Below are 13,880 nucleotides of genomic sequence, written 5' to 3'. Positions count from 1 at the left end.
TTAATTGTTTATGGGTCATTGAACAAGCATGGGAAACAGTGTTTAAACCCTTTACAATGAAGATCTGTGAAGTGATTTGGATTTTTATGAATTATCTTTGAAAGACAGGGTCCTGAAGAAAGGACGTTTCTTTTTTGCTGAGTTTATAACTTTAGGAAGCTCATATTCTGAGCGAGCCATTAAAAAAGAATGGTTCACAGATATAAGTGAATCTGAACAACCCTTTAACTGGAACAGAATATGGAAAAATATGACCTTGACATCCCATAATCCGAACCATCAATTTATACATTTTAAGATTGTCCGCAGACTATTTTACACCAAAAAAATGTTTTATGATGAAATTGGCCCAAACTGCCAACTGTTCACTGTGTCCCCTAAATCAGGTAGGCACATTCCTTCATATTATGTGAGACTGCCCTGCAGTTAAATGCTTCTGGGACAAAGTTACAAAATGTATTTCGAAGTGCATGAATGTAAATATTCCATGCTTTGCATCTACTATATTACTTAACGATGAATGCCCCTTGAATCTCTCAATTAGAGATGATTACTGGTAGCAGGCAGCACTGCAGCAAAAAAAAAACGTTGGCTCTTAGATGGCTGTCACCTCACTCTCTCCCAATTCTCCAGTGGATACAATTACTATTAGAAGTTATAACATGCCCTTTCCATGACATAGACTGACAAGGTGAATCTAGGTTAAAACTATGATCCCTTATTGATGCCACTTGTTAAATACACTTCAATCAGTGTAGATGAAGGGTGGGAGACAGGTAAAGAAGGATTTTCAAGCCTTGAGGCAATTGAGATATGGATTGTGTATGTGTGCCATTCAGAGGGTGAATGGGAAAGACAACATATACAAGTGCCTTTGAATGAGGTATGGTAGTAGGTGCCAGGTGCATTGGTTTGTGTCAAGAACTGAAACCTAGTGGGTTTTTCACTCTCAACAGTTTCCTGTGTGTCAAGAATGGTCCACCCCTTTTGGGTGGTGCATTGGAGTCAACATGTGCCAGAATGCTTGTGGAACTGAACATTCAATTCTCTGGCAACAGCTCTGGTGGACATTCCTGCAGTCAGCATGCCAATTGCATGCTTCCGCAAAACTTGAGACATCTGTTGCATAGTGTTGTGTAACAAAACCACACATTTTAAAGTGTTCTTTGATTTTCCCCAGGACAAGGTATACCTGTGTAATGATCATGCCGTTTAATCAGCTTCTGTCAGGTGGATGGATTATCTTGGCAAAGTAGAAATGCTCATTAACAGGGATGTAAACAAATTTGTGTACAACATTTGAGAGAAATAAGCTTTCAATGCATATGGAACATTTCTGGGATCTTTTATTTCAGCTCATGAAACATGGGACCAACACTTTACATGTTGTGTTTGTATGTTTGTTTAGTGTACAGTACCAGTCAAAAGTTGGGAGACCGACTCATTCAAGGGTTTTTCTTTATTTTTACTATTTTATACATTGTAGAATAACAGTGAAGACATCAAAACTATGAAATAACACACATGGAATAATGTAGTAACCAAAAAAAAGTTAAATCAAAATATATTTTATATTTGAGATTCTTCAAAGTAGCCACCCTTTGCATTGATTACAGCTTTTCCCACTTTGCATTCTCTCAACCATGAGGAAGGCTTTTCCAACAGTCTCGAAGGAGTTCCCACATATGCTGAGCACTTGTTGGCTGCTTTTCCATCACTCTGCGGTCCAACTCATCCCAAACCATCTCAATTGGGTTGAGGTAGGGTGATTGTGGAGGCCAGGTTATCTGATGCAGCACTCCATCACTCTCCTTCTTGGTCAAATATCCCTTACACCTCCTGGAGGTGCGTTGGGTCATTGTCCTGTTGAAAAACAAATTATAGTCCCACTAAGTGCAAACCAGATGGGATGGTGTATCACTGCAGAATGCTGTGGTAGCCATGCTGGTGAAGTGTGCCTTGAATTCTAAATAAATCACAACACCATCACACTTCCTCCTCCGTGCTTCACTGTGGGAACCACATGTGTGGAGATCATCCGTTCACCCACTCTACATCTCACAAAGACACAGCGGTTGGAACCAAAAATCTCAAATTTGGACTCATCAGACCAAAGGACAGATTTCCACCCGTCTAATGTCCATTGCTCGCGTTTCTTGGCCCAATCAAGTCTCTTCTTCTCATTGGTGTCATTTAGTGGTTTGTGCATCAATTTGAACAGTTGATATTGAGACGTGTCTTTTGACTTTACTTTTTTTTTTTTACATTGTTTGCTTTCAGGCCCACAGGAAGGGGATGGTTTTCTCTGGTCGCCAGGAGGGTGAATGTAAAAGCATCCTCAGTTGATCAAAATGTTTAGGGGGGGTTAGAAGGGGCAATTTTTTGTTCAAACCATAGGTTTAATCTCAATTTTTTGGATATTTTGGATATAATAAAAACATGACATAATATATTGTAAAGTGAGTTTGACAAATATATTTATTTTGGCATAGCAGTAGTGTAATGATCTACAGTGAAGGCTTACCTTTACACTTGTCTTTTTTTTAACCAGGCAAGTCAGTTAAAGAACAAATTCTAATTTACAATGACGGCCTAGGAACAGTGGGTTAACTGCCTTATCCAGGGGCAGAACAGATTTTTACCTTGTCAGCTCGGGGATTCGATCCTCCAACCTTCCAGTTACTGGCCCAATGCTCTAACTACTAGGCGACTCGTGTTTGCAGTCATTCATGATATGCTGTAATAGCCTCACAGATTTACTGTCAATTCATAATTTTTTGTTACCATTGGTGTCTGTGCATCCATTTGTACATTATACAGAGATTATTCCACCATGCTTATCATTATTAAAACCTGTATTTTCAAAAGCTGGATGTTAATAAGGTGTGTTTGGTGCATTACTATCCAGTTCAACTCTAGTGAAAAAGTTCTGATGAATTGCCAGAAGACAGCTAGATAAAGGAAAATTCAGGCTAAAAAGGCAATAAAAATGCAATTCCATCTGTTTTCACCATTTGCTTTCATTTTTATATAAAAACTGATATAGTGATGAGGGAAAGAATCACAGAACATGCATGGTTCCCACAAAACAAACAGCACAGAGATCATGCTAGAGGAGAGAGGAACAGGTTGCAAATACTTAGAGCACTGGGGCAGAATACAGACTCCAATCATACAACAGCTAGGTTATCAGGACATGTAATAAATACCTTTACACACAGTTCACAGACACAGGTATTTTTGATGTTAGACAGTTATGCTGAGTAAGTTCAGCTGGCCTGTCTGGTCTGTAGGTTCAACCAATAAACAGTAAGTGCTACAAAGACACAGAGTCAGTTTGCAGGGGATGTGTAGTTTCTTCAGACTCTGAGCTGAGCTATATCCCCCACCCTCTTCGACAGCATGGACCTGATTAACCTTTTACCAGAACCCAAATCTCATTCCTGCAAGCTGTCCCTTTCCCTCACTGAGGTATTGGATCTGCCATTTATAACTCCCTCTTTTTCACTGTGATAATAACGAGCCATCTTTGAGTCTGCTGTTTATACTTCCTCTGTGTTATTTGAGTCAGATGACAGTCACTGTAGTATAGAGTCCAACCTGTCTCATGCATATGAAGTAAGCTGGTTCCCTCCTCCTCACTGTGGAATAGAGTCCAGGTTCTCTTTGAGTCTGTGCGTCATGCTGGGGATCAGGTTGATGTGGTCGTCCACACAGCTTCCCACGCAGTTCTCCATCATGGCCCGCACAGCTGGCTCCTTGGCACCAGAGTCAAACAGGTCCCTGGCCTTGTCATTGCAATGCATGGTGCACCTGGTCAGCCGGTCCTGGGCATGAGGGAGACAGAATGTTAAATCACAATCAATCACTACAAATTCTATGTATCAAATTCTATGTACACCACATGAAACTCACCTGAAACTTCTCTAGTTCATTGGTCACTAGTCCTTGGGCCTGCGCCAGAGGAGCGTGGCAGCGTTCAATACAATTGTGCACCTGCGACATGGAGTCTGTGGAGCGCTCACAGCACTCTGCACTGCACTTGAACATGAGTCCCTGGATACATTCACAAGAAAGATTTGAACTGTGCATCTGATATAAGCCTAAGTGTTGACAATAAAAGGTGGCAAATGATCTATGCCTGGAGAAAGAGGGTGATTTGTAAAACCAAAGTTTGTAGATAATGCACTGCACAATATACTGGATTGCAATTGTATGTATTGGACATAGCTGAAATTGCATTTCCATAACCACTTACTTGCATCTTGCGGATGTGGTCCCGTTCTAAACTTTGAACCATATCCTCTATGGTTTTCTGTACACGAGCTTGATGCGCCTCTGCCATTTCAAACGTTGCTCTCAGTAGCGTGGGTATTCAAACGGAATTCTAACTGTTAGAAGATACGGTTTGGCTACGTTGCAAAGCTAAATACCAGCCACACCAATTACATACAGTATGCTATTGCAAGATTCGCAAGCCTTGTTACATTACGGTTTCAAACTGTAGGTCACCTCCGTGAAACCATGCCTCTTCGTTCTGGTGGCAATTACATCACATCCGCTCTAGCTTCCGGCATTATCTTGGTAATTTCCGGTTCCAAATAAGGTCGCGATGTGACCGAAGCAGAGTTAGTTATAGATGTCTTTGACCGAAGTCCCCACTTAGTTTGAAGTCCTAACTTTAAACTTTTACAACACTGTGCTTATTCTATATATTTTTCTCAACGACTTTGACTAAATTACTAGTAAGATGAGTAAATAGCATGATGCGTTTTAAAGATCCTCTGTAAACTCGTAGTAAAGCTTAATCGTGAACTCCTTGAGAATATTTTCCTCTACTGACTTTTGAAATGGTGAGCAGTGCACACTTATCAGTCCTTTCTAATTGTTTGATTTTAGCCAACTAAGTGGGGTGATATAGATGTTTTTAAAATATCACACATTTTCATTTTTTTGCCAATAACCATGAAAGACTGCTCCTCAAAATATCAACTGTGTGCTGCCCTTTGACCCCAGACAGAGATATTTAAATACTTGATAGGTCTACTACCCATCCTACCACCAGCAGCAGGCTATGCTATCTGTCCTAAATTGACTCAGCAATTCACACAATCGTATTAAAGTGACATGTTTCTGACTACTGATCAGTTGTGAATATAGCCTATGTTATTTTTGTCATTGAATGATGATTTCTTTACTCTCTACTCAGATGCCATTGCTTGGAAATAATTGAAAGGACATGATGATTTCGAAAACCCTGTAATCAGGGCACTCCTGTTCTTGGGACTCTGGAGTCAGCTTCAAAACTCAGAAATCCACCCAAGACGATAGGTAAACTAATCCCAGTCCAGACTCCACATTCCATTTTCTTTTTCAATGCAATCCAGTGAGGGAGGTTCAAAAACAACCTTGAATTTAGTTCCATTGGTCCAGAGAGTATTTATATTTCAGAGGACCCATATTTATGACACATTTTTTCACTTGTGAATGTATCATTTCACTCCCCTTGGATTTTGAATGACATTGTAGAGCTGTGGTTGGAGCGGGCATCGGTGGCACTGCAACAGCTTACTTCGTGAGACTGGAGTTTGGGGCAGTGGTGAAGTTCGATGTGTTTGAGCCAGGCACTGTGGTGGGGGGGGGGACTGGCCACCCAGAACATCGGGGGCTATGAGTACGAGACGGGGGGCGCAGTTCTCCAACCCTAAACCTGCACATGAAGCACTTCCTTGAAAAACTAGGTGAGACATGTTAGCCTATCAGAAATACACTTGTTTGTTCCTGAAAGAGTGCTGTACATGTGCACAGATGAACTAATATGACACCCATCTATATTTCTCCCCTGTTTATCTCAGGTCTTTCCCAGAGATGGGATGTCCCATGGAAAGGAGCTTACCTTTGAAGAGAGTGACTGGTTTATTGTGAACTTTCTGCACCTGCTTCAGCAGTACAGGTTCAACTTCCTGCTGATGCAAATGTTGTTGGACAGTGTTCCGGACAAGTTCATGAGGTGAGACTTTAGTTTCTGCTACCTGTCTATTTACAGTACAGCAGTCAAAACCTTTAGTATGAAATAAACATGTTATTAATGAGAATGCTAATTGTAGGTAGGTGATGTTTTAATTCTTGTTTTTACAGAATCTACCAGCAGTTCAGTTACTCCTTCACCAGTGTGGAGAAGCTCCTGCATGCAATGGGTGGTGACGGTTTCCTCACACTAGCCAATCAGATGCTGGAGGAGGCCATGTTGGTGGAGGACATTTCTCAGAGCTTCCTCAACGACGTCGTGGCACCTGTGAATTATGGCCAAAGTGTCCTCACCAGTGTTTTTTCAGGGTGCGTTTTTAACAAAAGTCTTAAGTTCGATAAGTGGTTTCGAGTGCTTTTATGTGGCCATCCAATGAAAACTAGTGACAGGAAGTTCGGCCCTTTTTACTGACTCAGGTTCTTTTAAATTGTTGAGTCAAAAGAACGACTCATTTAGTTAATTTGATTCAGTATTGCCCAGAACACGCAGGACCCTCCTGAAACAATAATGATTCTACAAGCCTTGTTCACCATAGCACGGGTTTATTGGAGCTGTCATTTTGGACTAAGACTTATAAAAGTGTGCTTCTAACAATGTAGGCCTACATTTGTGATTGCTAGGCATACACATACAATATTTCTTGATACCTTTGAAATGAAGTCTATAGATGTGTCAGCAACCGGACTAGATTGTGGATGACTCTTGGCGGAATGCAATTGCTTGACAAACCGCAAGGGATTAGTACAATATCGTTCGCTGCAGCCCCCCAAACAATGATTTGTTCTCGCGTTCAAGCTTGTTGAGCAGAGAGGCAGGCTCTATGTTTTAGTTCTACAAAGTTGTGTCCATCATAACATTCAATAATACATTAATTGCAGTCATTCTTGCACCATGCAATCAATTATCAATTATTATTGTGTCTTTTTTCTTCTCTATGCTGCCTGCTGCATTATACATTTTCGTGTGTGCACTGATAGACAGTTGGTGGTCGGAGCACGTCTCTGGAGCCGCTGAGTTGGGGGAGCACTTATTAATCCTGCTGTATTCATTGCAGCCAGCAGGACAAACAAACAACTCAAATGAACGATGAGTCAGTAAAAAGAGTAGGTCAGAAATAAGTAATTGTTCACAAACTCACATCACTATTGAAAACATAAGGGAACTGAACTAATCTTGCAAAATGTGTGGTGTGATGTCTCCAGAGGTGGTGTCACTAGCAGGGGCAGACCCATGCCCCGGTCTGCTAACTGCTAGCTTGTTTAGCCCCGACCTACTAACTGTTAGCGTGTTAACATCGGTCTGAATTGCCGTGTCCCCAGTCAGCCCAACCACTCACTGGACCCATATGTTGACTTGGCTACGCATGCCTCTCTCTAATATCAATATGCCTCATCCACTGCTGTCCTGGTTAGTGATTACTGTCTTATTTCAATGTAGAGCCTCTAGACCTGCTCAATATGCCTTAACCAACCATGTTGTTCCACCTCCTACATATGCGATGACATCACCTGGTTTAAACGTCTCTATAGAGACTATATCTCTCTCATCATTACTCAATGTCTAGGTTTACCTCCAATGTACTCACATCCTACCCAACCTTTGTCTGTACACTATGCCTTGAATCTATGCTATCGTGCCCAGAAACCTGCTCCTTTAACCCTCTGTTCTGAACGTGCTAGACGGCCAGTTCGTATAGCCTTTAGCCGTACCCTTATCCTACTTCTCCTCTGTTCCTCTGGTGATGTAGAGGTTCATCCAGGTCCTGCAGTGCCTAGGTCCACTCCCACTCCCCAGGTGCTCTCATTTGTTGACTTCTGTAACCGAAAAAGCCTTGGTTTCATGCATGTTAACATTAGAAGCCTACTCCCTAAGTTTGTTTTACTCACTGCTTTAGTACACTCTGCCAACCCGGATGTCTTAGCCATGTCTGAATCCTGGCTTAGGAAAACCACCAAAAACCTTGAAATCTCCATCGCTAACTATAACATTTTCCACCAAGATAGAACTGCCAAAGGGGGCGGTGTTGCAATCTACTGCAAAGATAGCATGCAGAGTTCTGTATTACTATCCAAGTCTGTACCCAAACAATTTGAGCTTCTACTTCTAAAAATTCACCTTTCCAGAAACAAGTCTCTCACTGTTGCCGCTTGCTATAGACCTCCCTCTGCCCCCAGCTGTGCCCTCGATACCATATGTGAATTGATTGCCCCCCATCTATCTTCTGAGCTCGTGCTACTAGGTGACCTAAACTGGGACATGCTTAACACCCCAGCCATCCTACAATCCAAGCTTGATGCCCTCAATCTCACACAAATTATCAATGAACCTACCAGGTACAACTCCAAATCCATAAACACGGGCACCCTCATAGATGTCATCCTAACTAACTCGCCCTCATAATACACCTCTGTTGTTTTCAATCAAGATCTCAGCGATCACTGCCTCATTGCCTGCAAACGTAATGGGTCTGCGACCAAATGACCACCCCTCATCACTGTCAAACGCTCCCGGATAACACTTCTGCGAGCAGGCCTTTCTAATCGACCTGGCCGGGATATCCTGGAATTACATTGACCTCATCCCGTCAGTAGATGATGCCTGGCTATTCTTTAAAAGTGCCTTCCTTACAATCTTAAATAAGCATGCCCTATTCAAAAAATGTAGAACTAGGAATAGATATAGTCCTTGGTTCACTCCAGACCTGTCTGCCCTTGACCAGCACAAAAACGCGTTCTGCATTAGCATCGAATAGCCCCCGTGATATGCACATTTTCTGGGAAGTTAGGAACAAATATACACAGGCAGTTAGGAAAGCTAAGGCTAGCTTTTTCAAACAAAAATTTGCATCCTGTAGTACTAACTCCAAAAAGTTCTGGGACACTGTAAAGTCCATTGAGAATAAGAGCACCTCCTCCCAGCTGCCCACTGCACTGAGGCTAGGAAACACTGTCACTATAATTGAGAATTTCATTAAGCATTTCTCTACGGCTTTCTCTATGGACCCCTACAAATCAGCCAGGCTAGACAATCTGGACCTTCTCTTTCTAAAATTATCTGCCGAAATTGTTGCAACCCCTATTACTAGCCTGTTCAACCTCTCTTTCGTATCGTCTGAGATTCCCAAAGATTGGAAATCTGCCGCGGTCATCCCCCTCTTCAAAGGGGGTGACACTCTAGACCCAAACTGCTACAGACCTACAGTGAGGCAAAAAAGTATTTAGTCAGCCACCAATTGTGCAAGTTCTCCCACTTAAAAAGATGAGAGAGGCCTGTAATTTTCATCATAGGTACACTTCAACTATGACAGACAAAATGAGAAGAAAAAAAATCCAGAAAATCACATTGTAGGATTTTTAATGAATTAATTTGCAAATTATGGTGGAAAATAAGTATTTGGTCAATAACAAAAGTTTATCTCAATACTTTGTTATATACCCTTTGTTGGCAATGACAGAGGTCAAACATTTTCTGTAAGTCTTCACAAGGTTTTCACACACTGTTGCTGGTATTTTAGCCCATTCCTCCATGCAGATCTCCTCTAGAGCAGTGGTGTTTTGGGGCTGTTGCTGGGCAACACGGACTTTCAACTCCCTCCAAAGATTTTCTATGGGGTTTAGATCTGGAGACTGGCTAGGCCACTCCAGGACCTTGAAATGCTTCTTACGAAGCCACTCATTTGTTGCCCGGGCGGTGTGTTTGGGATCATTGTCATGCTGAAAGACCCAGCCATGTTTCATCTTCAATGCCCTTGCTGATGGAAATCAAATCAAATTTTATTTGTCACATACACATGGTTAGCAGATGTTAATGCGAGTGTAGCGAAATGCTTGTGCTTCTAGTTCCGACAATGCAGTAATAACCAACAAGTAATCTAGCTAACAATTCCAAAACTACTACCGTATAGACACAAGTGTAAGGGGATAAAGAATATATACATAAAGATATATGAGTGAGTACAGAGCGGCATAGGCAAGATACAGTAGATGGAGTTGTATTGAGTGCAGTATATACATATGAGATGAGTATGTAAACAAAGTGGCATAGTTAAAGTGGCTAGTGATACATGTATTGCTTAAAGATGCAGTAGATGATATAGAGTACAGTATATACATATACATATGAGATGAATAATGTAGGGTATGTAAACATTATATTAGGTAGCATTGTTTAAAGTGGCTAGTGATATATTTTACATAATTTCCCATCAATTCCCATTATTAAAGTGGCTGGAGTTGAGTCAGTGTGTTGGCAGCAGCCACTCAATGTTAGTGGTGGCTGTTTAACAGTCTGATGGCCTTGAGATAGAAGCTGTTTTTCAGTCTCTCGGTCCCAGCTTTGATGCACCTGTACTGACCTCGCCTTCTGGATGATAGCGGGGTGAACAGGCAGTGGCTCGGTGGTTGTTGTCCTTGATGATCTTTATGGCCTTCCTGTGACATCAGGTGGTGTAGGTGTCCTGGAGGGCAGGTAGTTTGCCCCCGGTGGTGCGTTGTGCAGACCTCACTACCCTCTGGAGAGCCTTACGGTTGTGGGCGGAGCAGTTGCCGTACCAGGCGGTGATACAGCCCAACAGGATGCTCTCGATTGTGCATCTGTAGAAGTTTGTGAGTGCTTTTGGTGACAAGACGAATTTCTTCAGCCTCCTGAGGTTGAAGAGGCGCTGCTGCGCCTTCTTCACGATGCTGTCTGTGTGGGTGGACCAATTCAGTTTGTCTGTGATGTGTACGCCGAGGAACTTAAAACCCTCTCCACTACTGTTCCATCAATGTGGATAGGGGGGTGTTCCCTCTGCTGTTTCCTGAAGTCCACAATCATCTCCTTAGTTTTGTTGACGTTGAGTGTGAGGTTATTTTCCTGACACTACACTCCGAGGGCCCTCACCTCCTCCCTGTAGGCCGTCTCGTCGTTGTTGGTAATCAAGCCTACCACTGTTGTGTCGTCCGCAAACTTGATGATTTAGTTGGAGGCGTGCGTGGCCACGCAGTCGTGGGTGAACAGGGAGTACAGGAGAGGGCTCAGAACGTACCCTTGTGGGACTCCAATGTTGAGGATCAGCGGGGTGGAAATGTTGTTGCCTACCCTCACCACCTGGGGGCGGCCCGTCAGGAAGTCCAGTACCCAGTTGCACAGGGCGGGTTCGAGACCCAGGGTCTCGAGCATGATGACGAGCTTGGAGGGCACTATGGTGTTAAATGCCGAGCTGTAGTCGATGAACAGCATTCTCACATGGGTATTCCTCTTGTCCAGATGGGTTAGGGCAGTGTGCAGTGTGGTTGAGATTGCATCGTCTGTGGACCTATTTGGGCGGTAAGCAAATTGGAGTGGGTCTAGGGTGTCAGGTAGGGTGGAGGTGATATGGTCCTTGACTAGTCTCTCAAAGCACTTCATGATGACGGAAGTGAGTGCTACGGGGCGGTAGTCGTTTAGCTCAGCTACCTTAGCTTTGAGGTTTTCACTCAAAATCTCACGATACATGGCCCCCTTTCCTTTACACGGATCAGTCGTCCTGGTCCCAGCACCAAAGCATTATGTTTCCACAACCATGCTTCACAGTAGGTATGGTGTTCTTTGGATGCAACTCAGCATTCTTTGTCCTCCAAACACGACAAGTTTTTACCTCTTTTACCACAGCCAGTCTTTAGGAGGTGAATTATGTTTGGGAATCTGGCTTCACCCATTCCCTGAATGACATAGTGATTGTGGCCACATCTCTCCACAAGGGAAAGCCTGCAGGCTTCACCTCTCCACCTTTGCAGGCTTCTCCCCTCCTATCCCCTCCCAGTACCCTGGGCACCTCCACCAGACTGGCCTCCTTAACGTGTCCTACCTGGGGACCTGAGATACCTCTACCTTCAGTGTGTCAAGACATTCTCACCCCAGACTCCATCATCAACAGTCTGAGCTCCATTGACCCCGTGGACATCCAACCAGGCTACTCATGCCCGCCAGTCAATGAGAGCAAGGTGTGGAAGGTGTTTTCTCCTCAGCCTCTGTCCCAGGAGCAGCTCCAGGACATGTTCCTATCATCGGAGACGAAGTATCCCGCTCACAGTCCACCCCACGGCAGGACCTCTCCGTTCATCCTTCATGAACGCCTGTACTACCTGAACACTGTGGAGTGGGCAGCCAGCATCATGGAAATAAGCACCATCTCAGCCAGGAACTTGGCACTGTTGGCACACCAGCATGGGCAGGTTCGACCAGGAGGACCTACACACGTCTGAGGGGAGAGCTATGAAGAGGGAGGGAGGGAGGGAGGGATAGCAGAGGCGGAGAAGAGTGAATCATGAGAGATGGCAATAATATAATTCTGATATATTCCACAGTAAAACACTCCTGTCAGGTGAATACTAGTCTGGGGTGTTCTGCCTCATTATGAATCTAACACTGAAGAAATCCATTGACCCGCTGTATTTGATGTATTTTTTTAATTGAAAAAGTCAACTTAAATAATATCAACTGCAACAGTAGTGCACAATTTTCAGCAGATGATATGTACCCAGTGACGAGTGAACCATCTAAACGAATTTCTGTATGTCTTCCTGCTGTGTCTGAAGCGCTCTACCTCTTGAAAAGATTGTAAAGCAAATTGGTTGGTGAAATTTGTGGTTTTGCAATTTAATTGGCCAACAGATAATTGGAAAAGTTTTGGTGGTGTACAATGATGAAAACAACCATGAAGAACAAACACCTGTACTTTTTCTAGTTTAAAATGTTTTCATGTTAGAAATGTAATTAAAGCAATTAGACTGCATATTCACATTGATCATTTGATGTCGTTTGAAAATGTACTGCAGTGTATTTAGATATTTCAAAATTGTGCCTTTGAAATTACTAAGCAATGCTCTTTACATCTGAGAATCAGCCTTTCTACTTGCTTTCAGAAAATATTTAGTCTCTGTTTTTGGAATGTTTTTGTCATGTATGTAATGAGCAAATTGCACCATAAAACGAGTCTTCCATGGGGACCAAAGTGAAGTATAAGAACACAAAGTACATTTATTTTACCGTGAGTGACAAGTATCCTTCAGAAAATAATTGTCTTCTGTTCTGGGAGGTAAATTACACATTTCTCTATCATTTGTCTAGAATTAGTTTGAGAATAACCATAGTTGGTTCAGCCTTTCTAATGAACTTTTAGATGTTTTTAGGGTTTCTTTGTGATAATGTGTGATACTGTACAACCATAGTAGATAGTGCACTTTGTTAGAATACTTTTACAGCAAAGTCCCTAATGTTTAGACATGTAAAAACGATATTTGATGGAAGAGGGAGAGTATTTTGACACCAGCTGATTTGAATCCCAGAAGTTGGCACAGATCAAATGCAAGCGTTTGTAGACCATTTTGAAATTAGAATTTGTAATTGTGATATGTTTTATGCTCTATTTGATATAGTTTTCTATGGCTTCTCAGCTAAAATAAAATTACTTGAAATCACTGTTTCCAATCATATTAAAGAGCCAACACACTGAAGAGATGAATGTCATCTTTAATTATTCAATACATGCCCTGCCAGTCCCAAAGATGCAAATCGCCTCATGTTCTTCAACAAACTGGACATTGAGAGCCCAAACCACATTTTTCTATTTGCAGATGAGGCCATTTGCTCTGTGACATTTGCAGTGCTAGGGAGTAGTTCCACTACATGTAATTCAACTACTAATTTAACTACATTTTGCCATAGCTTGGTGGTAGTTTAACTAAATTCAAAGCTTCGTAGTGTTTGTATTAGTTAACAAAGCCGTGTAGCTTGCTACTACAACTACCCACTAAATCTCTAAATCTCTGTCACACAGGTCGCACTAAACTGTTAACATCTGACTGCAGAGTTATGTGTTCATGCAGTCATG

At 42.5% G+C, this 13,880-nt stretch overlaps 1 protein-coding gene and 1 pseudogene across 1 annotated transcript; one reads left to right on the top strand and one right to left on the bottom strand.

Annotated features, from left to right (window-relative positions):
- Positions 1-3,000: 3,000 nt before the first annotated feature.
- On the bottom strand, positions 3,001-4,609 carry LOC112231087 (protein FAM136A). Its single transcript, XM_024397623.2, has 3 exons — positions 4,259-4,609; positions 3,916-4,056; positions 3,001-3,827 (listed from the first exon to the last, which is right to left on the bottom strand). The coding sequence occupies exons 1-3, from the start codon at positions 4,343-4,345 to the stop codon at positions 3,639-3,641; spliced, it is 417 nt and encodes a 138-aa protein (XP_024253391.1). The 5' UTR covers positions 4,346-4,609; the 3' UTR covers positions 3,001-3,638.
- A 157-nt stretch (positions 4,610-4,766) lies between these two features.
- On the top strand, positions 4,767-13,467 carry LOC112230533 (annotated as a pseudogene).
- Positions 13,468-13,880: the final 413 nt, after the last annotated feature.

The sequence above is a fragment of the Oncorhynchus tshawytscha genome, linkage group LG33 (assembly GCF_018296145.1).
Source record: "Oncorhynchus tshawytscha isolate Ot180627B linkage group LG33, Otsh_v2.0, whole genome shotgun sequence".
In the NCBI taxonomy this organism is placed as follows: domain Eukaryota; kingdom Metazoa; phylum Chordata; class Actinopteri; order Salmoniformes; family Salmonidae; genus Oncorhynchus; species Oncorhynchus tshawytscha.
This window is presented reverse-complemented; position numbering and strand designations above follow the sequence as displayed.

Coding starts and splice junctions, on each gene's coding strand:
- LOC112231087 (XM_024397623.2), bottom strand. CDS start 4,345: ATGGCAGAGGCGCATCAAGCTCGTGTACAGAAAACCATAGAGGATATG. Junction 4,057..4,258: donor ACCACATCCGCAAGATGCAA/GTAAGTGGTTAT, acceptor GAATGTATCCAG/GGACTCATGTTCAAGTGCAG. Junction 3,828..3,915: donor ATGAACTAGAGAAGTTTCAG/GTGAGTTTCATG, acceptor CCTCATGCCCAG/GACCGGCTGACCAGGTGCAC.